Source organism: Dipteris shenzhenensis, chromosome 14, assembly GCF_047967505.1.
Source record: "Dipteris shenzhenensis isolate YYH24624 ecotype China chromosome 14, Dip_SZ_1.0, whole genome shotgun sequence".
Taxonomy (NCBI): domain Eukaryota; kingdom Viridiplantae; phylum Streptophyta; class Polypodiopsida; order Gleicheniales; family Dipteridaceae; genus Dipteris; species Dipteris shenzhenensis.
The window spans coordinates 20,331,584-20,358,992 of record NC_141609.1 but is presented as its reverse complement, the minus strand read 5'-3'; the positions used below and the strand labels follow the sequence as shown (position 1 = coordinate 20,358,992).

At 44.1% G+C, this 27,409-nt stretch overlaps 1 protein-coding gene across 1 annotated transcript; it reads right to left on the bottom strand.

Moving 5' to 3' along the window:
- Positions 1–1,703: 1,703 nt before the first annotated feature.
- Positions 1,704–3,068, bottom strand: LOC147894322 (NADPH:quinone oxidoreductase-like). Its single transcript, XM_087385081.1, has 3 exons — positions 2,798–3,068; positions 2,482–2,670; positions 1,704–2,369 (listed from the first exon to the last, which is right to left on the bottom strand). Exons 1-3 carry the CDS (start codon positions 2,982–2,984, stop codon positions 2,068–2,070), a joined length of 678 nt encoding a protein of 225 aa, XP_087241207.1. The 5' UTR covers positions 2,985–3,068; the 3' UTR covers positions 1,704–2,067.
- Between the last annotated feature and the right edge of the window lie 24,341 nt (positions 3,069–27,409).

Genomic DNA, 27,409 nt, shown 5'->3' with positions numbered 1-27,409 from the left:
GAACAACAACATAACTGCAGGTGACAAAAAACTCAAATTTTAGAAACGACAAATAATTAACAATAATGGCAAATCTCACAATCTTCAAAATTCTTATGCAAATTTTGAAAATGACAAATAATTAACAATAATTGCAAATCTCGCTGTCTCCAAAATTCTTATGCAAAGGGCTTGGCATTAGGGAGGAGTGTATGATGGTCCAAATGTTGCAATCATATCAATGAAGGGTTATGGGATGTTACAATGGGTCTACACCATGAAAGAAACATCCCACTACTACATTTACTTGTGTCCTCCTCTCAGGATGCTAATTAAAGCTAGAGTTTACAAGTTGAAGCAAAAAGCTGATGATTGCTACAAAGCTTGTCTTGTTGCCAAGGGTTGTGCTGAGCAGGGCTTTGAGGAAACCTTTGCTTCCACATGACGCATCACTACCATTCGGTGTGTCATACTAATACTAACCTATTAAAGCTAAGCTATTAAGACTAACCAATTACTATGAACATGTTAAAGCTAACCTTGGCAACATAGTTAATCTATAATACAAATGTGAAGAATACTTTTTCGAATGGAGACATTGATAAGGAGATCTACATGGATCAACTAGAAGGTTATATTGTTCTAGGAATAGAAACACCTGAAATGCAAATTACTAGTCTCTTTATGGCTTGAAGAATCCCCTAGAGAGTGGAATGCCAATGCATGGATGGGAGACGAAAAGATAAGTATAAAAGAGGGTTTTGAGGTAAAACCATTAGCTCTTCCATGGCTGGTGCATATGTGCAAATGCGTGCAACACACACACACACACACACACAAAAACAGACCTTTACAAAGTATAACCAATGGCTCCGTGCACAAACTTTAGTCTTTAGATCTTTAATTCTTTCTCGAGCTTAATAACCCTCGTTTGTAATTAGGCCCTTTACACACCAAAAGACGCCCAACGTTGGGCGACCGCTTGGACTAATAGAAAGCCACCATTTGAGGTTTGGGTAAGCATCTCTTTACACATACAATGCCCAAGCTTAGACCTTTTAATCCGACGTGGAGTCCACGTTATGCACTGAGAAAGGCCTTCCTTGGGCAGCCACCGATGGGCAGGGCTAGAATCAACCAATCACCATCACGATTTGGGTCCCTCAACTCCACACCCATCCGAGCCCTCATTTTTACAAAAGAGGTCTGTACTTGAGCGGTGTATAAAAGGGGTGCCCATCCGTGGGCACCCATTTTTTAATGATCTCACAATGGACAATCGGTGTGTAACGGGGGGTGCCCATTCCAACCCGCCCATGAATGTTTTTGGGTGCCCACACTTTGGGCACTCTTTAGCAGTGTGTAAGCACCCTTACATATGATGAGCAGTTTAGCTTTTTAAGATCTCAGCTTTGCATGTAAGAATGAAATTAGCTTTGCAGTTAAGCTTTGAAGGCCTCAGCTTTGAGATAAGAAAGAAGAAGGTATACCTAAGATGATCCGTGAAGAGACTGCATCATGGACGCATGCACTCCACACGTGCATCCCCTCGTCTACAATACAACCAACGGCAAAAAGCTTTCTCAACACATCTATAAAAAAGTACCGTGTTTGCTAAGCAGCTATAAATCTAGTACAAACAGTAAGACGTACGAATTTTTCTTGTGGGGTACGCGAGGAGCCATGCTTGGTGAATAGAGCAAAGCAATTAAGATATTACATCAATGACATATACATGTACGCAAAATACAGAAGGATGGTCTCAGAGTCACCAAACGCTTCGCTGCAAGTATCGATCCTGCTTTCATACTTCAGCTCTTCCTCTTCATCATTTGCTGCGGTTCCGGAATATTTGCACAGATTACCAAGATTGCCACGTGTTCGTTTCACAAAATTCTTCAAGATAGAAGGGACTCACTAGGAAAAAGAACAGTGGAGAGTGTCCAATAACAGAAAAAGACCATGACAGTACAGGGCGCAGTTGGAACGGGTGAAGAGAGGGGAATAAAAGAAAGAGAGGATGAGGAAGTACAGGGCCGAAGGAGAACGAGTGATAAGAAGGGATAGAACAAACTGAAGCTCGTATTATCATTTATTTTGAAGCCTGATAGTCCATTGCTGCAATGACAGAAGCAGCTCTTTGACCCGTTCTCTTGTGTCTGTGTGCACCAGATCGCCAAGCTTATCAAACTTGGTGGGAGGCTCGAATGCTCGCACAAACAGCTCTGGCTTATTCAGAAAATGCAGGTCAAGATATACACCGATCTGCCTCAAATGATACTGGCTTCTACCTCCCCCCATACCACCTCCAGAGCTCATTATTGCAGCAGGCTTGTCAGCCCAAGCGTTGGGAGGCCGCGAAGCCCAATCGATGGCATTCTTCAGCACCCCTGCAATTCGGCAACTGGAGATGAGAGTGGAAGAAACTCAAGAAAGTAAAAACATCAAGAATACGATACACATAAGGGAGCAATTTTGTGATGGCATTGAGATGAATATGACCAGACACAGAGTAGTTGTATTCCGGGCACGCAAAGAGAATGGCGTCTGCTTTGAGCACGCTGGCGCGAAACTCCTCCACTACGTCGGGGAAGCCACCATCCACCTCGAGATCGGTGTTGAGAAGGGGAAGTTGAGCGATCTGGAGGGGTTCCACTTCCAATCCAGGGATGTCTTTGGAGATTTCCATCGCTGCAGAACGCAGGAAGCTGTGATCGAAGCAAAACCGAAGGATGGCTACATCCATGCAGAGGCATATCGCTAGATCCTCAGAGCTGGCAATCAGGGAAACGGGAGAAATGCGCAAAAGAGAGAGGACCTGCACGGATGAGGCCGTGATTTGTGGAGGCTTCACGGATGGAGCCAGCGATGCCGACGATTTTGATGGGGGGGAGGGACTGAGAGTGGAGAGAGGAGGAGCGGATGGTGAGGGAGGGGTGATGGTGGAGGTGAGGGAAAGCATGGCTATGGCGGAGAAGGATTCCGGCTGCTCGCAAGGCCGCCATAGCCAACAGAGCACAGACACTCAGAAAGAAAGAAGAAAACAACAAGATGAAGAGGAAGAAATGCTTTGAAACAAGAAGAAGAAGAAATATATGCTCTTGACTCTGAAGAAAAGAAGAATTATAAGAAACTTCGCGTTGCTGCGTCGGAATGTAAAGACATCTGAATTTATTAAGGTGGCCAATTTTTACTTGTTATCATAGTAGGTGATGTTGCAATGTTCTAGGGTAAAATCTTGCCCTCGGACCTTCTACTATCTTCGGAATCATTTCTCCACATATGAAATGCTAATGCCTTTGGAAGTGGAGTGTCCAATTGCTTCCACATGTTGAAACCGTGTATGGAATATATTAGCTCCTCGATTGCAGAGGAACTGCTTGCCAGAACAAGATCCACCAAGGTGTCGCTGTCCATGATGGACGGTGGTAGTAGCTTGAGTGACCATTCATCAGTTTTAGAGTTGTAAACCTACATAGTCACATCCGCGTTGTGTAGAAGAATAATCTGGTAGCTGCTGCTAGCGGCATCCCGTACAGTCGACCAAATCTTCCCGAATTTCGTCTCAGGAGGATTGGGCAACTGTTTCCAAGAGCAGTTCAAGGCACTCGCAACGAAATACCCGGTCTCTGTGATCTCAAAAAGATGGCAGTGCAGACAGAGAAGACCTCCACCGGCGGTCCAGTCACACGGACGTAAATGAAAGGACTCCCTTAGCCGTCCACGCAGTAGCAATTCATTCTGGCAAATTATTGGACAGTTCTCTTCTTTGGAGCTTCTTCAAATCTTCCAAACTATATATGGTAGCACCCACTCTAAGAAGCATTAATCCTTCAGTGCGGGACGGTAGATTTGAGATGTGGAGGGGTGGGCTTTTTTGTGGAGCTGCCTACGCATGCGACTTATAAATAGATGAGCACTTGCATAGGGTGGATGAAGGATCTTGGAAGTTGGAACCAAAGAGAAGCTCTAGCATCACCCATCTAACTCTGTCAGCTTGGGATATCTACCATCAATGCTCCAGCAACGATGAAGTTGTGGGCAATTGATTTTCGCAAGTGGAAGTGGAGCTAGAGACTCTCGGTTTCAATTATCAGGCTCATATGACGTTTGGATTTCATTCAATCATCAAATGCTGACACGTGGACAACTCTCTCCTCAATCCTCCTCTTTTTTTTCCTTGTGCGTGGTTAATACGTTAAAGATGCTTCTTTTACTTTGAAGAAGAAGAAGAAGAAATGCTCTTACCTGTGAATAAAACAAAGAAAAAGCCCTGGAACATAAAATTCTAGAAAATAAAATTGCGAGCGGTACTAGCCGCGAGAGCGCTATTTTGTTTTCTAGAATTTTCGACTCTAGTGATTTTCGCAGACGTCCAAGCTCGACGAGAGACTGACTCTCACCTGTGGTATTGCGCCATTTCAACATTTCAAACATCTTCTGCAGAGGATAGCGACATACGAGACATTTTCTACAACGGATAACGATGTACGGGTGATGTAGACCTACAGGATCGCAGATGCAAAGTTTCGAAAAAGAAGATTTGATGATCGCACAGCTGGGATTTCCTTCCGTCCAACCACCATTGCATAGCTGGGATTTCCTTCCGTCCAACCACCGACCTCAACGAAGAAGAAGAAATGCTCTTAACTTTGAATAAGAAGAAGAACAAGAAGAAATGCTCTTAACTTTTAAAAAGAAGAAGAAGAAGAAGAAAGAAATGCTTATAAGAAGTCTCTTCTCTTTTCAATGCAAGAATTCCACACACACACACACACACACACACAAGTTGACCACTTCTCACACCATGACTTCATCTCCTACCTACATAGTGATGTCAGCCTAATTAAACGATTTCGAGCATTGTGTTAGAGAGGCTCCCAAGCCAACGCAACTTCATGTTTTGAAAAGAATTTATAAGTTCATAAGAAATTTACATGCTGAAATTTAACAACAATAAATGGAACCAAAGAAAAATGGACCAAAATGATTGGATTGAAAGTTACCTTTAGTCTCTCTTTGAAGATATTCATACATTGGCTTTTTATTTAGTTGCTAACATTTTATATTCATGAGGTTTTTTTTCCCTAGCTTGTATAAATTTTGAGAAAGTGAGTATTCTCAACCAAAGAATCATTGCCCAAAATAATAAATATCAATCTATAATAAACAAATATGCATCACAAAGTGCATCTTGTCAATATTTATCATATAAGGATTTCACCACTATCCATTTCTTTTTTAAAATCTAATTTAAAAAAACTATAGTTTTTTCATTAGTATATCTAAAATTAGCTCGAAAAAATATTTCGTAGCCTTAGTTTCAAAATTCAAGTATAATTTAGCACTATTTGGAGAGAATCTTAAAAGTGGATAACACTCAATAGTTCCCACTTAATATGCAACACCGTTCCTAGTAATCTTGATAGCCCATTTGGAAAAAAGAGCCTACTGCGCTAAAAGTGTTCAATTTCTTATGACAAGCAGTGGTCATTAGATCTTCGTTGGTCATTGGATATTTGTCCTATCATACTCAAAATTGTTAAGCTTTGGGAGAGCTAGCATGTCCCCCTCGAACATTTGTGAGATGCTCCTTTTCTTTTAGGAACATATCTTAAGGCTCCCAATGAGGAGTGTCCATATGTCTGTAGATTCACAAGGGGCAAACAAAGTTGTATTATATCATAAATGATGCCTTATGATTTCACGAAGTAGAGCTAGTCCAATGGTTAAAGTGTGAGACCCCGAATTGGGTGACTAGTTTCAAATCCCATCTGAGAGTTGGTGACTGGTGGACTTCTCCCACAGACGCTACCTTAGGTGGCATATTGAGGCCGCTCAACTTTCCTTTTCCACCAGGTGTGACTCACTTGGTTGCCACTGTTTTTTTGGTGCAAAATGGGAGAATGCTTGTGAAAGCATAAAACATGAGGCATAGATTCTCATTGTGGGGACGACATCCAAGGTTGTGAAACCCCCCTAAGTAGTTCTATCTTATAGTCTCGACTAGAGAGATGACCATTGGGAAGGTTGCTTGAGAGTCGAACAAAGCTAGGCTTCATCTTCTGGGATTTAAGAGGCCTTTCCCACGCCATTGCCATGGCTGAAAGTCTAACAGCGTGTGAGGTGAGCTAGCTCACCTCACACACAAACAATAGCCCTGATTGCAAAAACAATGTCCCATGAAGGCTTGCCTTCTTCCACCGAAGTATTTAATGAGGTTTGAATGCAAGTTTTGGGGTTTTGACATTTTGCAAGTAGTTTCTGCGAGTTTTGAGAGTATTTAATGAAAGTTCTTTATAGCTCATGGCATGCCATATCTTCCTTGTGCTCTAATCATGAGCTTGATAATTAAAAAGTTCTTTAAAAATTTAATGTATATTTTAATCATGTTCATATAATAAGATGACAAGCACTAGAACTCTCCTTAATGGCTTTCCTGGAATTTAGAGTCCACTATGTCCATCTTTTTCCCCTAGTATGAATTGAACTATATAAACCAAGGCATAAATTGAAGTATATAAACCAAGGCATGAGATAGATGAGTATCTTATTTTATTTTAGCTTTTTAAAATTTCATGTTCCACCTTCCATAGTGCTCAAATTTATTAAAGATAAGCTTTCGTAGTTGGCAGTGTCATGCAATTGCATTGATGGCACTACCACCTCTTTGCTTCCAATCATATGAAAAGACTTGCCTATGAGGACCATGAGATAGAGCAAAATTATATATAAAACAAAAGGAAGCATATTTTACTTACTTTATATGCTTTATAATTGAAAGCCTTCATTTAATTAGATCTATTAATTATGAGTTCTAAACCTCAAGGCATCCAATCATGTTACACTTTTTAAATAAGAAACCTCCTACTTCTGTAAATACTAGTCTATGAAAACTTATGAGCAAGTATAAAGATATCAATGGATTAACATTCTTAAATTATAAATTAGAACTTTTAAGACTATTAAGAAAATTGAATCAAACCTTAGTCAATCTTTTAATGATAAACATTCCAATTTTATATATTTTAATTATTAAGAACAAAGTTTTTTAAAAAAAGTAGACCAAGAATCTTAAAATGCTTGAAAAAGGAAGGATAACTCATATTGATCAAATGAATATAGAGAAATTTGTCAATACATCTCATAGAGTAATGCAACTCTAAACATATAGAGCTGCTCATCATCAGCAGGTGAGCCTCATACTTCTCTCGATCAAGTTGCTCCTCGATTGAGGGATCAAGTGCATTATCTTTTACCTATTAACCATGGACACTAGGAAAAAAAAGAGAGGACATGTGGCAACTTGGAGGAGAAGAGCCCGCCACATGTCACAAAGAAGGAGCTCTCTAGAGGATGAGAGGGGAGGAGGTGGAAAGATAAGAGGCAAGCTTTGAGTGGTGAGGAGGTGGAAAGACAAGAGGTAGCTTTGGGAGGAAGGAGGAGATAGATGGTCAATGGGGAGGAGATGCTCAGGAGATGGAAGTTTACCTTTGGGAGGAAGGAGGAGAGGGAAGGTCAATGGAATGAAAGGATGAGATGGAAGGTCTCAAAGCCATGGGTTAAGACTTAGCCAAATTTTCAAATGCCAATCCAAGTATGCAAGGTGAATTGATTAGCAATTTAAGAACCGATCAATGCATGTGCCAAAAGGAGCCTCTGTGTGTGTGTGTGTGTGTGTGTGTGTGTGTGTGTGTGTGCGCACGCGCACATATATATGCACTTGTGTTAAAATCCACATAGTACAATCGCAGAATGCAAAGTAACCAGTGATTAGAGGTGACTAGGATTCATGATTTACTTCAACTGTTGGAAGCACGGAAAGACTACAGTACAAGCTCAGGGAGTTTGAGCCCCAAATATCCCAAATGGTCATAAGCAAGCTACAAATTGCCACAAAATATGGTTATGGTGGTTATTCACCTCACGAGGGTCAAGCCACAAGTAGCCCAAGATTGGACTTGCCACTCTAGGTTTTGAGCCTCGTACAGGGGGTTTGAGTCCCAAATAGTTTCGGCCTCGGAGGCTCGAGGCTAACACAAGCACTATTTAGCACTCTTATATGGTTAACACAAGTACTATTTTGGCAACACAAGAGTGGAACAGCAGAGGGGAGAGATGGAAAGGATAGCAAAGATGCCTTGGCACCCTACGGACCTAAGAGCCTTTTAAATGTAAAGAAAGGGAGAGTGTTAAAAGGAAAAGGGTTGGCTCTCCCTTCAAAAGGTGACGTATAAAAGACCAAATGGTTGACTTTGGTCTTCATTATTGTATGCACAAGTTAGGAATACAAGCTCCCTCTTTCCTTCATAGTGCCTTTGTGTTTGCCACTCCATCCCCTTTCACTCTCTCTTTCCCTTCTCCTTCTCCCTCACTTCTCCCCGCTCCCCCTTCCCTCTTTCTCTTGTGGAAACACACTGCAACAATCCGGAGGCTGCTTGCATGACACAAGTGGATGGCTCGTGCTTGCATTGCTCTCACATGGAAGTAGCTTGGAGTGGAGGCTCCAACAACATCCCATCAATATCCCCACGACACATGAGTCACCATTGAGACTACACATTTTTGGCACCGCTATCGGGGAATGGAGGTATGCTTTTGCATTTGCACTTGCTTTCTTTCATAATCTACCCATTGCACAAGGCTTAAAGCTTAACTTGGAGCTTTGTTAGTGGAGTTTTAGTAGAGGAATGAGGAAGGAAGTGTGAGTTGGTAGGAAAAGAGACGAAAAACTATCATTTTTATGTTGTAGAGCATTTTTTAGGTTTGTTAGAGTTTTAAAAAGATAGGAAGGTAGTTTCTCATATTGCTAAGGTGTGATATGTTTTCAAATCTCACAAAAAACAACCAAGAATGAAGAATCAAGCTGAATTTTGAAGTTGTTTTGTGTCTTAATTATCACCCCTCAAGAAATCTTTCATTTTGGCACTCAAATGTTGTTTTTCTTTCAAGTTTTTTGCACTAAGTAGGTAGACTACATAGTATAGCATCCCCCTAGCACAAAGAACCCAGAATAGAAACTCCAAATCTATCAAAAATCATCAAAAAACCAATCAGTGACATAGCGCATTCCTATCCCCACAGGTTGATGGCTTAGCACTATCCCATCGACCGTCGCCATAGCCGTATCCTGCTGGTCAAACTCTGTTGACCCATGGCCATAGTGCCTATCCCCATGACCTAACTTTTGACCATAGTCTAACCCGCTACCCTAATTATTGCATGTCAAAGTAAGCTATCCCGCTGGTCTGACAGTCATTGACTCGTGGCCTTAGTGCTACCCCATGACAATCGCTACTATAATATTATCCCGCCGATCAGTGCCTTCAGTTATCCCCACGCCCGTGGCCATATTTGTATCCTGTCGATCGAGATATCCTGCCGACCGGCACATTAAGCTTACCCCATGACTGTTGCCATCCTGCTACCCCCACGCCCATGGCCATACCCTTATCGCGCCGACCTAATTATCCCTCCGCCTGTAGTCTTAGCTTATCCCTACGATCATGTGGGTACCACCTATGTCCCATCCTGCCAACATGTGGCACTATCTATTCCGCCGATCAATGCGTTAGGCACTATCTTGCCACTCGTTGCCATACTGGTATCCTATCGATCGGTGCCTTAAGAACTATCTTGCCGCCTGTTGCCATATTGGTATCCTGCTACCCGATGCATTAAGCTATCCCTATGACTGTTGCCATAGCACTATCCCTACGACTGTGGGGATACCTCTGGGGTAGTCCAAAAAAAAATTACAAAATTACAGTTCAGCCTGAATGTGCCCTGTTAGAGGTCTTATACATGCAGTTGCGATCTGGAAGAATTTTGCCCAAGGATCCCGCGCCTGAAGACAGTGCTTCGAGCTACGCTCAGCCCACCTTTTGCCCTAGCTGGGTAGTCCGAAGCAGAAGCTCAATTCCCTGCTCCCACTCCATAATAGGACCCCGATAGGAGGATCCATCTAGCTCCAACGAGACGAAAAGCTTGGACGAGGAGATGCAAGACCCCGCGGGTCCAAGGGCTTTCGAAGCCCCCTTCACTAGTGTGGCCTCTCCCAACTCTCCTGCTCCTTTGCTAGTGTCTAGGTTAAGAGGTACATTCTCCAACATGTTTGGACATTTAGGCCGAACAAAGTTGGCAAACATGGAGAACCCCTTCATCTGAGAGTGCTCTCAACGGAAGCAAGAACGGAAGAAGGAGAGAGAGAGAGACAGAGAGCCACACAAGTTTGGTGGGTGCAGAACCACCCTAATCTTCTTTTTCATTCATTTATATATGTGTTTGAGTATTGTACATAACTGGGGTTAAGGCACAGTGACCTTTAACCCCCACAACCTCCCACTTAAAGGACAATGTGCCTTTAAGGGAGAACAACCAGTGAGCATACTATCCAATGCCCATCAATACACGACAATACTCAAACCGCTGACTAGGTAGACTCTTCGTCAGCATATCTGCAGGGTTATCATCTGTATGAACCTTGACAAGCTCTATGCGCTTGTCCTCAAGTACCTCCCTGATGAAATGGTACCTGACCTCAATGTGTTTGGTCTTTGCATGAAAGACTGGATTCCGTGCTAGCTGAATAGCACTCATGGAATCACTATGCAATGTCGGTACACCTGTATGAATCCCCAAATCTCCCACTAGCCGATCAAGCCATATAGCCTCCTTGCAACCCTCTGTGGCTGCAACATACTCAGCCTCTGTGGTAGACAAAGCCACGCACTTCTGTGCACGAGACATCCACGACACTGCACCACCTGCAAAGGTGAACACATAGCCAGAAGTGGATCTCCTACTATCCACATGCCCTGCATAGTCTGAATCTGTGTACCCAAGTACACGCATGTCTCCTTTACCAAAGCAAATGCACATCTCCTTGGTACCCTTCATGTACCTCATGATGCACTTAACTGCCTCCCAATGCCTCTTTCCTGGATTAGCCATATACCGGCTAACAACTCCCACTGCAAATGCAATGTCTGGTCTAGTAGCTATCATAGCATACATAAGACTCCCAACTGCTGATGCATAAGGAACCTTGGCCATCATGGCCCTCTCCTCATTTGATTTGGGACTATCTGTATGACTCAGTTTCACATATGGAGGCAATGGAGTACTCACTGCCTTCCCCCCCTCCATATTGAAACGCTGTAATATTTTTGTAACATACTCTTTTTGTGAAAGCCAAAGGAGTTTCCTACTCCGATCACGCGTGATGCGCATACCAAGAATATGACCTACAAGTCCCAAATCCTTCATATCAAAGGCCTCATGCAACTTGGCCTTTAATGCATCTAGCTCATAAGTATTCTTGCTAGCCAATAGCATATCATCCACATATAGTGCCAGGATTATCAGGCTACTATCCTTAGCCCTTTTAGTGTAGAGGCAGTGATCAATTTCACTCCTTCTAAAACCCTGGGACCGAATGAAAGCATCAAACTTCTGATACCATTCTCTAGGTGCTTGCCTAAGACCATAGAGACTCTTTTTCAGCTTGCAAACTAAATGCTCTTTGCCCTTTTCTTCAAAGCCTTCCGGCTGCACCATGTAAATGTCCTCATGCAAATCCCCATGCAAGAAAGCTGTCTTGACATCCATTTGCATAAGCTCCATATCCTCTACTGCCACTAGTCCAAGCATGCATCTAAGTGTGGTCATCTTCACAACCGGAGAGAATATCTCATCAAAGTCCACACCCTTCTCTTGCTTGAACCCTTTAGCAACCAAACGGGCCTTGTACCTAGGCACATCATCACCTGTGACCTTCATTTTGTAGACCCATTTACATGGCAATGCTTTTTTTTCATGTGGCAAAGAAACCAAGTCCCAAGTCTTATTCTTCATAAGTGAACTCATCTCTGATTGCATAGCATACTCCCACTTGCGTTGATCCTCACACATCATAGCCTCTTTGTAGCAAGAAGGCTCCCCGCAATCAGTAAGCATCACATAGTCTACCCCTGGAACAAACCTATCAGGCGGTCTAGACACTCTAGATGATCTTCTCAAGGGCATTTCAGCTTGCTGTCCCACTTGCATATATCAGCCACATTTGGCTCATCATTTCCACCAATAGATGATCCATCATCTACCCTTGATTGTATACCTGTGGGAGTACTTGGTTGTACCATTTCTTGCACATTTGGTGCATGGACAGCTTGCTGCCTATCAACATATGCAGGTGGATTCACATCCTGGAAAGTGATTCTCCTCATTTCCACATCCCTCATGGGTGCCTTATGCATCTTCTTCTCATTGAAGACCACATCATGGCTGCGTATGATCTTCTTTGCTTCTGGATCCCAGAGACGATAGCCCATCTCTCCACTTTCACCATAACCTAGAAAGATGCATTTCCTAGACTTAGGATCTAGCTTCTTTCGAAGCTCTTTTGGCACATGTGCATATGCCTCACACCCAAATATACGCAAATGAGAGTAAGAGGGCTTCTTGCCACTCCATGCCTCTTCAGGAATACCACCATCCTAACTCTTACTAGGTGATCTATTGATCACATGCACTACAGTCTTCATTGCCTCAGCCCAAAAAACCACCAGAAAGACTTGCATTGGAAAGCATGCATTGCAACCTTTCTTGAATGGTACGATTCATCTTTTCTGCAACTGGATTTTGCTCTGGAGTACGAGGGGATGTGAGCTCCCTCTTAATCCCACGTGTATCACAGAAATGCTGAAAGTCATGAGAGAGATACTCTCCACCATTGTCAGTCCGTAGGCATTTAAGCATTCTACCTGACTGATTCTCAACCAAGGCTAGCCATTTCTGAAATACCTGGAGTACATCACTCTTCCGAGCTATAGCATAAGCCCACACTTTCCTAGTTGCATCATCAATGAATGTCACATAGTATTCGGCCCCGCCTAATGACCGTGTAGGCATGGGACCACATACGTCTGAATGCACCAAATCAAGCATTTCAAACTCTTTCTTTCCCCTTCTTTTATGGGCTGATTTAGTCTGCTTCCCATAGAGACAATGCTCACAAAATTCAAAATCAGAGAAACTCAAATGCGGTACATAACCCAAACGGCATAAGAGTTTCATTCCATTCTGGCTCATGTGCCCCAACCTGCAATGCCACAAAGAAGTGCTTGGCTGCTCGGTTATTGCAACAACATGATCAAATACCCCTGATACATGTAAGGGATACAAAGTCCCACACTTGGCACCCCTGGCCAAAAGCATAGAGCCCTTCTGAATTTTCCAACTCTGAAAGCCAAAAGTGGTGTGAAAACCAGCATCATCTAGCTGACCCACTGAAATAAGACTCTTGGTCAGCTTAGGCACATGTCTCACATGTTTCAAAACAAATGCAGACCCATTTGCAAAAGAAAACTTTATGTCACCTGCTCCCACTATGTCACATGCATAGTCATTTCCAAGATGCACACAACCTGTCTTTCCACTATCATAAGTGGAGAACCATTCCCTATGGGGAGTAACATGGAATGAAGCACCAGAATCCAAAATCCAATCCTGGGAATATGCATCATCTGAAGTGGTAAGCAACTCTGCAGATAAACTAGACATGAAGAGAACGTCATTGTCACTATCATGTGTGACTGCATTGATCTCCTCGATCTTCACTTTTCCTTTGTCCTCCCTTGGACTCTCTTCCTTTTGATTTGCACCCCAATTTGCATTCTTTTTCTTATCCTTTTGCTCTCTTTTCAGCTTGTAGCAATCCTTTTTCATATGGCCCTTCTTGCCACAATGGTAACACTCAATGTTCCGTGCCCTGGATTTGCTACGAGACTTCCCTCTTTCTTGGGACTTCCCCCTGAACTGTGATCTGCCCCTTTGCACATTTAAGGCTGCATCCTGCTTGTTGCCATCCATAGACTTCCGTCTAATCTCCTCGGCCAACAAGCTACCCACAACATCATCAAATTTCAGTACTCCACCAGGTGCAGAGTTACTGACAGCTGTACAGAAGGTATCCATGAGGATGGCAATGAACATAAGAGAAATATTGCCTTAGTCTCCGCATCAAAATTCATTTTCTGAGCCTGAAGCTGGCTGAAAATAATATTGAATTCATTCAAATGAGAAGCAATGGAGACCCCTTCCTTCATCTGCAGCTCAAACAACCTCTTCATGAGGTAAACTTTATTAGAGGCAGTTTCCTTTTCATAAGTGGCACACAGTTTCTTCCACAAATCTTCAGTAGTCTGCTCATTTACTACTGTGAAATAAACTGACTCTGCAAGATGGAGTCTAATAGTAGACTTTGCTAATGCATCCAACTCATTCCAATCATCCTCAGACATATTTGCAGGCTTAGCTTCAATCCCTGCCAAGGGTTTAATCTGCTTCTTTTGAATAAGCACATCCCTTATCTGTTCTTTCCACAAAGAAAAGTTTGTCCCATCAAACTTTTTAATGCTGAAAAACTCCTTTTCAGACATGGAAGAGGATGCCATGATGCAAATAAAGCAAAATCCCAAATGCTAGTGCCTGCAAGAGAGAATCACACCAAATACCAGGTGCACCCAAATGTGTATGCCACAATAGACTGAAATATCACAAAAACTCAAAGCTCAATGCATCAAAAGATGCATCTGACTCATGTGCATATACTATGCATCCATATGAGCAAATCTGGCCCAAAAGAAAATGCCAATAAGTGCCAAATGACTCAAGCATAAACACCGTCCACTGGCATATGCATCAATAATATCTCATCCAAGAGAGCATAGCACTATCAGTGCATCACCTGCAATGTGTCAAAGCTGTCCCTCAGCTTAAAATAGCATCCATGTGCAAAGCGTCCATAAAAAATAGCATCCCACAAGGCAATTTGGGCCTATCAGCGCATCCAACAAGGACCGCAATGCATCCAAATGGCCTATAAATCATCCATTGCAACCAAATGCACACCACGAATGAGCGCACACTACTCAAACTGCAACCAGAGTGATCTGCATAAGGTATGCTCAAGAAATCATAGTCACACGATAATGAGCGCTACTGAAAATAGGACCTGAGATGCTTCAAAACATGGGCGCCATCGCATAATTGGACTCAGCAAGAAAATCTGTAAATATCTCTCTTCTGCCAGAACTCCAAAATCCCAACCGATGAGTAAGAAATGGGAGTCAATACTTATCCACTGCCATGTGGCATAAATCTAAGGTTTCAAAACCTTAGTATGAAAAATGCATAACAGAGAGACGAAATCGAATACACAGAGATTTATAACTCTGAAAATCCTCCACCGAATCACGCAAGAACTGATAGGTAGGGGTTTTTGGGCGTCCGGAATGCAATGGGACAGACGGTTTTGGAAACCGTGGCCTCAATCACTGGGTCCAACACACGGACTGAAAAACGTTTTTGGAAACAGAGCTATCTGTAAACTCCACCGGAGTGCGAATGATGAGCAACATAGAAGTTTTAGGACCTCCTCAGTCCACCGGAACTGACAGATCTGCAAATGGTTGCTCCAAACTTGAGTTCCAACACCCGGGCAAAAAACGCAGAAATTGACACAATGAGTCAGAAATCCACTGAAATGATCTCAGATTCAAGAATGAAGGTGTTTCCAAGCTCCTGAAGTAATGTGGATACCAAAAGCAAGCAATAGTTGCCTCCACAAGTCAATACGGAGTCTCTGTCATCGAACGGAACAGGGAAAAGCTCAAAAAATGACTTTTTCTTTGAAAGCTCTTAACAGGCTCTCAAAACCACTTCGTAAAGCCAAAGTGACTTTTCCAAAGGTTCCTCCAAGGTCTCTGCACACTCGGATGCAAGTAAAGTCACCCACAAAGCTTCCCACAAAGCTTTTCCTTCCTCCCACAGAGCTGCTGAGCATCCAGCATTCACGCACGCTCAGCTAGATCACCCGGGCTCTGATACCAGTTGAGAGTGCTCTCAATGGAAGCAAGAACGGAAGAAGGAGAGAGAGAGAGACAGAGAGCCACACAAGTTTGGTGGGTGCAGAACCACCCTAATCTTCTTTTTCATTCATTTATATATGTGTTTGAGTATTGTACATAACTGGGGTTAAGGCACAGTGACCTTTAATCCCCACATCATCAGCATGTCAGTACGAAGGGAAGGTCAGCAACAACCAAAACCTGAAACACCGACAGAGATTAGAACCACCTTTGTGGACCTAGGACCCACCTCCTTCACAAGGTACCCTCAATGGGATTGCATGGAGGAGGAAGATCCATGGATGAGAGACTTTTGAGGACAAGACCTTGGGCGAGGAGATGCGAGAGGCTCTCAAGGAGGGGTGACTTATGAACCCCCAACCTTCCCGGTGCCACCGACCTTCGCCAACTATGTGGCCCCAAACGTTCCACCCTATTGCCCAATGCATGGAACCTCCGTGCCAATGCCGCATGACCCACCTCCTCTAGGAGTCCGATCGTTTCCACCCACATATGTTGCTCTAATGAATGTAGGCCTCGGTGCATCTGCCCCAATGCTGGTACCAGCAACTCAATGGATTCCACCACCACGGCCAGTCTTAAGGCCACCCCTATGTCCCGTTAGGCATGATGGCACCGCCTCCACTAGCTGCTCAAATGGTGCTAACAAATGAGGCAATGCGCATTCGGGTGAATGCCCTAGGAAGGGGGACCACACCACCTCCACCAGCCCAGTGTTTCCCGCAGGGCTCACAAATCTCTCAAGGAGCTGACCCATAGCCATCCCCAAGTTAATGACCAAATTCCTTAGGGAAGGAGACTTGGTCTCCCACGTGGAGGGATTTGAGCAAATATGTGAAGCCTTTGGAGCTCCCGGAGATCTAGAAATGGCTAATGCGTTTGGTCTCAGCTTGGATGCAAAGCAAGCCAATGGTATAGGGCTCTCACCCCGGAAGAAAAAGTTAACTAGGAGACGTTGAGAAAAGCCTTCGTTGTAGGGTTCGCCCTAGTGGACATAAGTGGAGCCCGATTAATCAGCTATATGAGGTGAAGCAGAATGACAAGGAATCCCTTTGGGATTACATAGCCAGAATCAATCACCTCAATTCCCGTTGCGAACCATACGAGCGAATGAGCAATGAACGATTGTTGCCTCGCTTCCTCCGGATTGGCAGACCCGAAGCTGCATGACTGCCTGATGGTTATGAATCCTACCTCCTTTGACCTATGCAGCAAGGTGGCTATCCACATAAGTGATAATATGATGGTGGATAAGGCTAACTCGGGATAAAACCTCACATTGGAAGTAGCACCATCAGTCATGTCTTCCAATGTGGAGATGATCAAGAAGGAAATCAACGAGCCCAAGGGCTTGGATGTGAGTGACCTGGCCTCAAATTTGCTGAATTAGCTAGGCCAATAGTGGAGGTTAGGAACCTCCAAGGAGGCGCCAAGCAACCCCCATTTGTTTCCACAGAGAGACAACGTCTGGTGTGGGGTGTGCAATGGCAATCATCCCTCCAATAAGTGTCCTTGCCTTAGGGCAAGGCCAGCCCTCTACTGTACACACTGTCATAGATGGGGGAACCACGATACCTCCCAATGCCGATTTTTGAGGTCCCTACCCCAACCGATGTATCAAGCTAGACCCCCATTAGCCCCGATGGCTCTGCCTAATCCTATGAACACACAAGGTGTCCATTTGGCTAGTTCAAGATAATACAAAGCACAACAGGCCCCGTTATCATCACCCATACTGGGTCCTCAACCTCCCCTACCCTGTATAGCTTCGGTCAATAAAGTATTGGTAGGGGAGGTACCCAATGATTGGGAGGAGACGGATCCAAACCACGGACCCCTCGACTACTACCCCTAAGAGGAAGGAAGTGGCACCCTAAGTCACTACCTCTTACAAGAGGATCAGTAAGTCCCCGTGTTCCAGACCGCTCCCTTGAATGCAAGGGTTGGAGACCTAAACTTTGTTGCTTGAAGGCCCTCAATCCAATGCTATACCTGCTAGGGCGCCTACACAGGGCAAATGAGTTCCCCTACAAAGGTACTTCGAACCCTCCAGTGTCATGCTTCAAGTGTTAGGGCCCGCATTTCTTAAAGGACTACCCCTTATAGGGATCTTACCCTAGTTGCTCCTCCCACGACATGTCCTACACCCTTGTGTGTGGGGTGAGGAATTGAGCATTTGTTAAAGGACTATCCCTTGAGAAGACCAGCAACCCCAATCACCCCGCCTACGAGCAGTAGCCTTAACTTGCTCAGTATCGAACAAGGCCGGGTGGCCGCGGTACCCTTAAAGGTCATCACAAGGATGCAAGCCAAAGCCATAGGTAGGGCAATGAGGAAATAGGCAAGGAAGGATAAAGGGCCACTACTGCAAGGCCCCGAGGTTTCTCAACATCTATAGACTTGGTCCAAGAAAGCCATACGGGTAGGTGATGGGTCGGACCACGTGCTCATTCAAGATGGCTTCGATGAGGAGACAGCCACTCTCACTACCTCCTCTGCTCAGAACATGCTTCCACCCAGGGTGACCCAGAAGTACCTCTAAGCTCAATTGTAAACAAGCTAGTGCAGGCCTAAGGCCTCGCACCCCTGCCCCAATATAAGGAAACCTATCCGGACCCAATCCTAGAGAAACAATATGTAATAGAGGCTTAGAACTTGGTACGGGACTGCCAAGAAAAGTTCAAGCATAGACTCAAGGTGAGCAGAGGGTCAGATGCCATCCACCCAGCCCACTCGACTAACCACCAAGGAGCAAAGGCACTCAAGGTGCTAGAACAGGTGGAAGAAGAGGAATGTTTCACCTTTGATAAGTCAGAGGCTCCAGATTTGATGCAGAAAATGTTCTAGGAGGACCCAATATTGCAAAACCTACAGGAAGAAGCAGACCTTTACGGTTTTGAGGACCTTCTATTAGTGGGAGGAGAGTCCTCACAAGAACCCTGCAATAGCGCCGAGTTGGCTGCCTTCCTCTTGACTGAGGCAAAAATGCCGATCACCTCTTTGTTGAGAGGGAATCCCATCCTTTGGTGAAACCTATCTAGCTGGATGAACGAACAATTCCGGCCCCCAGGCCCTGCTAGCCCTAAGTCACCAATCGCCAGACGAGGAGCATAACTTACCCAAGTTCCCATCAATAAGCCAGTCCAATACTTTGAAGGTGATGACACAAACGTAGCTATCTCCATAACCTATCAGCACCAAAAGGTTGATGCCATCTGGATGGGGGAGTGGGAGTGAGTGTCTGTACCAAGGAATGCTAGGTAAAGTGGGGAAAACCTACGCTCGAGTAAACCCATTTGGTGGTGAAGTTGGCCGATGGTGGAATTGCAGAACCCTTGGGAGTCCTTATTGCCATCAACATTAAAGTGTTTCGATTCACGTACCTTGTTAGGTTCGTAATCATGGACTTCACCCAGTCGCTAGGATATGAGGCCATCCTAGGCAGACCCTTCTTACGAATCTCTAGGCTCATACATGACTAGCGTACCAATGACAAGGAACAAATCATGCAAGTGGACTTGTGCACCTACAAGGCCCACCCATTGTCTGGACACAGTTTTGCCACAGAATTTTACACAACCATTCGGACATCATCCCTGAATCTGTTCCAACACTGTGAGAGGGAAGAAGATGAAAAGGAGTCCGATGACTTTTGGTATGCATCTCTCCTTGAGCCAAAATTTTCTTAGAACTAGATGCACATCCTGGCCAACACTGATGTTCCAGAGAGAATAGGGTTCCAAATCACAACCCCTGAGCTTGAGAAAATAACCCCGGTGGTTCCCCTTAGAATGTTTAACATGCTCAAACCCCGCAAGGTGAGAAAAGGGTTAGTAAGGGTCAAATCAGACCTCCACTGGCTAGCATATGTTGGTGCCACTACTGCTCACCATGAGTTCTCTTCCAATTGGGGAGCCAGAGTGAGCAAGGTAACCTCCCCAGTTGGCTCTATAAGTGCAATGAAAGAGTCCCCTTGAGGTCCAAAACTCTTGTTATCCAAAAGCTCGGCTAAGGTCAAGAGGACCACTTCTCTTGAAGAAATAGAGGAGGAAGGTGAAGAGAAGGAAGACCTATGACAGGTACCAGCCCACTATAAGGCCTACATGATCGAGGAATGCAAGATCTTATGTCAACAAGCCAAGAGATCTCGGGAAGACGGGTTCTCCCAAAAGGAATCTCGAGAAGACGGGTTCTCCCAAGGACATGATGGTCCAGCCCCGGTCAAGGAGGTAAAACTAGCTCCGAAAGGGCAGGATCCCCAACCTGTATTCGTTGCCGATGATCTCTCCCCCAACGAGAGAACACTCTAATAGCTCTCCTATGAGAATTCAAGGACTGCATGGCCTAGAAATACACTAATATGAAAGGGGTACCCATTGAAGTTGTTTAGCACATGATACCCATGCTAAAAGATTCCAGGCCAGTACGTCAATGTCCCTACCCTATGAATCCCAAATATGTGCTCATAGTGAGGGAGGAAATCTAGAAACTCATAATTGTAGGATTCATCTATGAGATTGAGTATACCGATTGGGTGTCACCCTTTGTGATAGTCCAAAAAAAGAACAGAAAGATTCAAGTATGCATGGATCTGAAAAAGTTAATGCTGCCACTAGGTGCGACCACTACCCCTTGCCATTCACGAAACATGTCCTGGAAAGGGTAGCCAGAAAGGAAGCCTATAACTTCCTAGACGGATTCTCTGGATACAACCAAGTGTCCATCGCCCCATAGGATCAACACAAAACAACCTTCCCAATAGAGTGGGGTGTGTATGCGACTAGAGTAATGATATTTGGGTTGACCAATAAGCCTACCACCTTCCAATGGATGATGATCACGGTCTTCAAGGAGTATTTGAGGGACTTTGTGGAAGTCTTCTTGGATGACATATGCGTGAGCTTGACGTGGATGATCACTTGAAATACTTAAGTTTGGTCTTGGAAAAGTGATGGTTGTACCGCATATCCTTGAACCCCCTTAAGTGCCAATTCTGGATCAAACATGGTGAAATTCTCGGCCACATAGTGTCTCGGAATGGAATCTCCACGGATCACAACAAAATCAAACTCATCTTGGAATTACCACCCCCCACCAACGCCAAGGGAGTACACTGGTTTACTAGCCACACGGGCTACTATAGAAGGTTCATCTTGTTCTATGCGAACATATCCTGCCCCTTATACAAGCTGTTAGTATTCTTTGAGTGGACCGAGCAATGCCAGAAATCCTTCGAAACCCTCAAACTAGCCCTAGCCACCACACCGGTGTTGAGAGCACTGAACTGGGATTTAATATTCCACACTCATATAGATGCTTCCAATTTTGCTATCGGGTGTATGCTAGCCCAACTAGGGGAGCATAACCTGGACTACCCAGTGTACTTTGCGAGTCAAAAAAACTGAATGAGGCCGAGGTCAACTACACAACAACCAAGAGGGAGGGTCTGGCCATGGTCTATGCCATCAAGAAGTTCAGGCATTACTTGTTGGCCAACAAGTTTGTCTTCTTTGTGGACCACCAAGCATTGTAATAGTTGGTCAACAAGCCATGCATGACTGGATGCATCACCAGGTGGATGCTAATCCTCTTAGAGTTTGACTTCACAATCGTTGTACGTAAGGGGAAGACCCATTTTCTAGCCGACCACCTATCAAGAATCCCAAACGGCAAAGCCCCGATGGGAGTTGAAGATGACATCCCTAACACTTCCCTCTTTCTCATTGACATCATACCTAAATGGGCTGCTGAGATTGGTCACTATCTGGCCAATGGCCTACCCCTGGGCCAAGCTCTCAAGAAAGACAGAGCCTGCAGAATCATTAAGGACACGGCACTGTATCAGCTAATTATAGGCCAACTATACCACATGGGCAAGGATGGCATCATGCATAGATGTGTGTCCGAGCACGAATACATCGAGGTGCTTGAAGAATCCTACTCTGGAATTGCAGGAGGCCATTTTGCCGTTGATGTTATAGCATGTAAGGTGCACCAGGATGGCCTTTGGTGGTCGACTCTCTTCGGAGACATAGCCAAATTTATCAAGCGGTGCGACCCCTGCCAGCGTACTACAAATCCCACTTGGGATGTTTTTATCGAAGCTATGCTTATATATTAATATAAAATCTTGGCAAAAGTTTTGAAGCTCTTTTTTTTTAGTTTCACAATATTGATAGAATGTAGTACTTTTTTATATATTTTCTTTTGAATTTTGAAGGAAGAATGTAAATCCTAGCAAAAGTTTCAAACATTTATTTGGCGAATGTTTCAAAATTTTATTTTTATTAGGGCATACAAACTTTTGATGCCAATATAAAATTTTAGCTTCTTAACAAAACTAACTTTTAAAAAACATCCATGAATCCCACATAAGGTGGACATGATGCCCTTAATAGGAATATTAAGCAATTAGCCCTTTGCGAAATGGGGCATTGATTTTATTGGACCTATAAGCCCAGTAACTAAGGGAATCAGGGCCAGATACATCATCTTGACCACAAATTACTTCACGAAGGGGGTAGAAGGGAGAGCCATCGTGATGGCAGATGCGAGATCCACCACTAAATTTCTATATGAGCAAGTTATCACATGGTTTGGATGTCCCTTAGAGTTAGTGACCGACCGAGGAACTCATTTCCTCAATGAAATTATAGCAATCCTAACTAGTGAATTCATGATCATACATAGGAAGTCAATGCCATACTATCCTAGGGAGAATGGCTTGGTTGAGAGCTCTAATAAAACTTGCTGTAAGATATAACTTGCATAGTAGAGGCCAGTTGTACCAACTAGGAGCATAAGCTCACTACAGTCTTATGGGCCTATAGGACACCCTACATGGTGGCCACGAACTGCACCCCCTTCAGCCTAGCCGTTAGGGTGGAGGCAGTGATGCCAATGGAGTATGAAGTGCCTAGCCTCTGCCTTACCATCAAAGAAAGGCTCACTAAGAATGCCTTGGCATAATGCTTGAAAAGCTAGATGAGACAAGGTTGCGTGTAGCCTATTGTCTCTAGGTGGAGAAGGCTCGATGCAAAAAGTGGTTCGACCGCAACCTCAAGAACAAAGACCTTGCAGAAGGCGACCTTGCACTCCTCTACAGCATCCGTAATACCAAGTGCAAGCTCAAGTACCGAAGTATGGGTTCTCTACAACGTCCTCAATACTAAGCACAAGCTCAAGTACCAAGGTGTGGGACCCTACCATGTGGTAGCGATCACTCCACAAGGGGCGTGCTGAATAGCCACCCTGGATGGAGTAGAATTGGACGGCTATCTTAACGAGAGAAAATTGAAGAGATATTATGGGCCACTCACCCTGCCTACCCTTCAAGCCATCCATATAGAAAAAGAACTCAAGGCTAAGGTAGCCCGAATGAAACACCAGGCCCTCAAAGAAGCTAGAGCCCGTAATGCTAAGCTCAGACAACATAAGCAAATGGCATTGCTTAAGGAAACGCTTGAACACCTAGGACTGATAGATGAACTAACAATAGACCCAGCTAGGTTGCATGTTCAATTGCAGGGTTCGAGCTTGCGCATATGAGCACTCGTGGATCTAGGAGCGAGCACAACTTCATCTCCCGCAAGGTATGGGAAAAGCTACAGGTACCCCTAAACCTCACCATCACTTCAGTAAGGGCTATCAATGGCCAACTCTTAAATACCTTGGGTTTTGTGAACTTGAGTCTAATGGTTGTTCGCTAGGCAATTGAAATGCGCTTTTATGTTCTCTCCACAGAAGCAACTAACGATTAGATCATATTGGGAAGGACTTGGTGTTATGTCATGAATTGTCAAATCGATTGGCGAGCTTCCCTCACGAATGGTGGAAGAACTATGGTTGTGTGAACCATGTCTTGCTCCTTCTACTACACCCTCACCGGCCCAAGATAAAGAAGTTCTACAGGAGGGCAGACCTGAAGCTCCATCCACCTCCAACTCTCCAACCACCAACCCTTCGAAGAAAGTCTGACCCTGAAAGGAGCAGAGGACCAACAGCGACGGCAGTAGCCAGGTCTAGTTGCCCATTACGTTGCCATTGCTGTCCCCCACTCAGGAAAGCCATGAATAGTAAGTACACAAGTAGCAAGTACACTCAAGAAAGCTGTGAACAGAGTACAAGAGGCTATTCTCTGCAGTCAATGTTACTTCAATAGCGATCGATGATCAGGAAAGATCCAAGCAAGGCATGACTTCCTAATTGCTCCAAGGACATCTCTATTAAAGGAAACCTCATCTAGGAGAAGGACACTATGCCATCCAGCACCTCAGCTTTGAGGCCCTAATCCACCTCCTCAACCACAGCATCCCCCCAAGTGCTGGGTCGCCACTAAGCTCTCAGAGGACTGAGATAGTTATAGCGGCAAGCAGGTCATCTCGGTACCAAAGTTCAAGTCACAAACTACAGGGGTTCCAAAGGTAGCAACACAAGAACCTGTGTCGAACTTGGATGTAGTACCACAAGAACCTACCATCAAACCGATCATAGCAAACAAGCCCCAGAGTCCGAAATGTTCCCTAGTACCACAAATCATACAAATCAACACGAGGATCGCCCAAGGCACTGAGGGAGCAACATAAGAACCGACCCCTACATTGAGGGGAGCTACACAAGAACCTTCCTCCAAACCTGAAGGCAAACCATCAAAGGTATTTGCAATCATACCATCACCAATGGCATCGCTTGACTCACGAGAGCAAGTGTTTGCATCGAAGGCGATCACACAAGAACCTGCTTATCCCACCACAAAGGATCATCTTGCAAGGAATCATCACAGCACTAGTGTACCTCTGGCATCCAAGGTAAGACACATGCTCTACATGGCTATTAACACGCTATGCGGTAGCGTGACGTCCGTCAACATCGCATTCCACATGATCATCGAGTCCAGGTCTAGGTGAGTCAGTATGGTAGGCATATCACCCCCATGCACTCACAGCACACAATTCACTTCCTTGCACATACATCCACGCGTATGCACGATCAACACTAGGTGATTAGGGCCAGTACGTCCCTCCTGCATTTTTTGTGATTTTGCATGCTGACCTCACAGTCTGCCCCCTGCTTCACCTGTACACCTCACCCTTTCCCCTCTCTCTCTCTCACCTTCTCACCTTCCCCCTTCTTTCCCTCTCCTTACTCTCCTCAGACAATATCCCACCGGTCATTGCTATAGCGCTATCCCGCCGACTATGGCCATAGCACTATCCCATCAATCGTTGCTATTCAAAGATCTCGTCGATCATTGCCATGCGACTATCCTGCCAACTGTCGCCATAGCATCATCATGCTATGATGGCTACTAGACCACACATTGCATTTGCAGAGGGAGTTGTTAGCCCCCGGTATATGGCTAATCCAAGAAAGAGGCATTGGGAGGAAGTTAAGTACATCATGAGATACATGAATGGTACCAAGGAGATGTGCATCTGCTTTGGCCGAGGAGAGATGCGGGTACTTGGGTACACAAATTCAGACTATGCAGGGCATGTGGATAGCAAGAGATCCACTTCTGGTTATGTGTTTATCTTTATAGGTGGTGCAGTGTCATGGATGTCTCATGCACAGAAGTGCGTTTCTTTGTCTACCATAGAGGCCGAGTATGTTGGAGATACATAGGGTTGCAAGGAGGCTATATGGCTTGATTGGCTAGTGGGAGATTTGGGGATTCATACAGGTGTACTACCATTGCATAGTGATTCTAGCATGGAATCCGGTCTTTCATGCAAAGACCAAACACATTGAGGTCAAGTACCATTTTATCAGGGAGGTACTTGAGGACAAGCGCATAGAGCTTGTCAAGGTTCATATAGATGATAACCCTGCAGATATGCTAACGAAGAGTCTACCTAGTCAACGGTTTGAGTATTGTCTTGTATTGATGGACATTGGATAGTGTGTCCATTGGTTGTTCTCCCTTAAATTGATATGGTTTGAATGAGCAAGAGACAAACCTATTGCCCAGGTTTAGAGTATGGTTTGTGAAGCTTGACCTTTGAATTGCATTGCCTCCAAGGATTAGAGAGTGAATTGGGGGGAAATTAGGCTCTCTTTGCTTTGTTAAATGATAAATGGAAGTTTATGGTGATTGATGAATGGGTGGAAGCTATGCTATGTCACTAGTGCAAATGGTGGTAACTTGGGCCTAGGTGTGACCTCCGTGACCTTCCATGGTCTCCATGAGTAAATGAGATTCATACCCAAATGTCGACTAGCCCTTACAAGGTCATGTTGCCTCAACTAGACCAGAACACACAATCTATCTTCTTGATTGATACTCTACCCAATGAAGGCCGATAAGTTCAACAGACAACTAGTTCTTCTTTTTATGTTCCCAATATTTTTCCTAGTAGGCTTCAATCAGTTCATGGTACTGCAGCAACAACCTCACAGGGGAGGCATTTCATGATCTGATTATCCTACTCCTAGTCTTCTTTATGTTCGTAGTACTATTTGGATCTAGTATCAACCATATGCAACTTTGTACTGTTTAGTACTGGAGGCATCACTACTATCCAAAGTTGGTGATAATATTTGTAGCAGTATGTTTGGTTGGGCAATGCACTAGATGTCTTGTATAGGTGTTAAAGGTAGCACTTGTGGTGGTTATTGAGGTAGATTTTATGTTAGATCATCCTCTCTTTCAAGACTCATTGCTAAGAAACCATCATATTTGTTGCATTGGATCAATATCTAACTTGTTTAGGAAGGCATAATCTTGTTGCTAGAAATTGGTGTCTCAAGAGCGGAATCATTTATTTTGCAAAGTTGTCTACATAAACATAGAGGTAGTTAGGTAAATTTGAACTTCTTCCATTTTGTGACTGGAATACCATGGCTTGCATATTTAGTTCATAAATATATTGTGGTATGTGTTTTAACATTGGGAAAATGAACTTATTAGAAAAAGATTTTAGGCATGAAATAGAACATTTTATATGCAAAAATAGAGACACACCTGAACATTGGTCTTTGTAGAATGCTAAGAGGTGAGATGCTTTTGTTGCCTGCAATCTCAAATTGTTAACATATTTTGTGCTTTCTTCATACATGAAGTTTGGTGTGCTATTCATTAATGGTGTGCAAATTGGTTCAAGGCCATTGTGGGTACTCTAAGGGCAACCAAAAAAAGGAAGATTGTGAAGTTTGATGGTGAGCTACTCTTGCAAGGTGTTCATGACAATGTGGATATATTTCTATTGAGGGAATAAGGCTGAATCATTCTTCTACTGAGTTTTGGTTCACGAAAACCATTGGACTTGTTGGATGGATTATTGGAACAACAAACACCTACATGGATTCAAGGCTATCATATATGTATATGTGTGTACGGACAGTTCTACACACAATGATACATAGACCTATATACTTTTTAAGAGCTACCTCAAATGGCATAATGCCATAAAATTATCAAAATTTGTTTTGTAAGAATTTGAAAGCATGCAGTCATGCTATATCCACCATGAGTTTTATCATAATACTCGAAGCTTCTT

Excerpts from the sequence above, each read along its gene's own strand:
- LOC147894322 (XM_087385081.1), bottom strand. The coding sequence starts at position 2,984 with ATGGCGGCCTTGCGAGCAGCCGGAATCCTTCTCCGCCATAGCCATGCT. Across the intron at positions 2,671-2,797 it reads TCACGGCCTCATCCGTGCAG|CGATGGAAATCTCCAAAGAC; the intron begins GTCCTCTCTCTT and ends TGCGTTCTGCAG. Across the intron at positions 2,370-2,481 it reads ATACAACTACTCTGTGTCTG|GGGTGCTGAAGAATGCCATC; the intron begins GTCATATTCATC and ends GCCGAATTGCAG.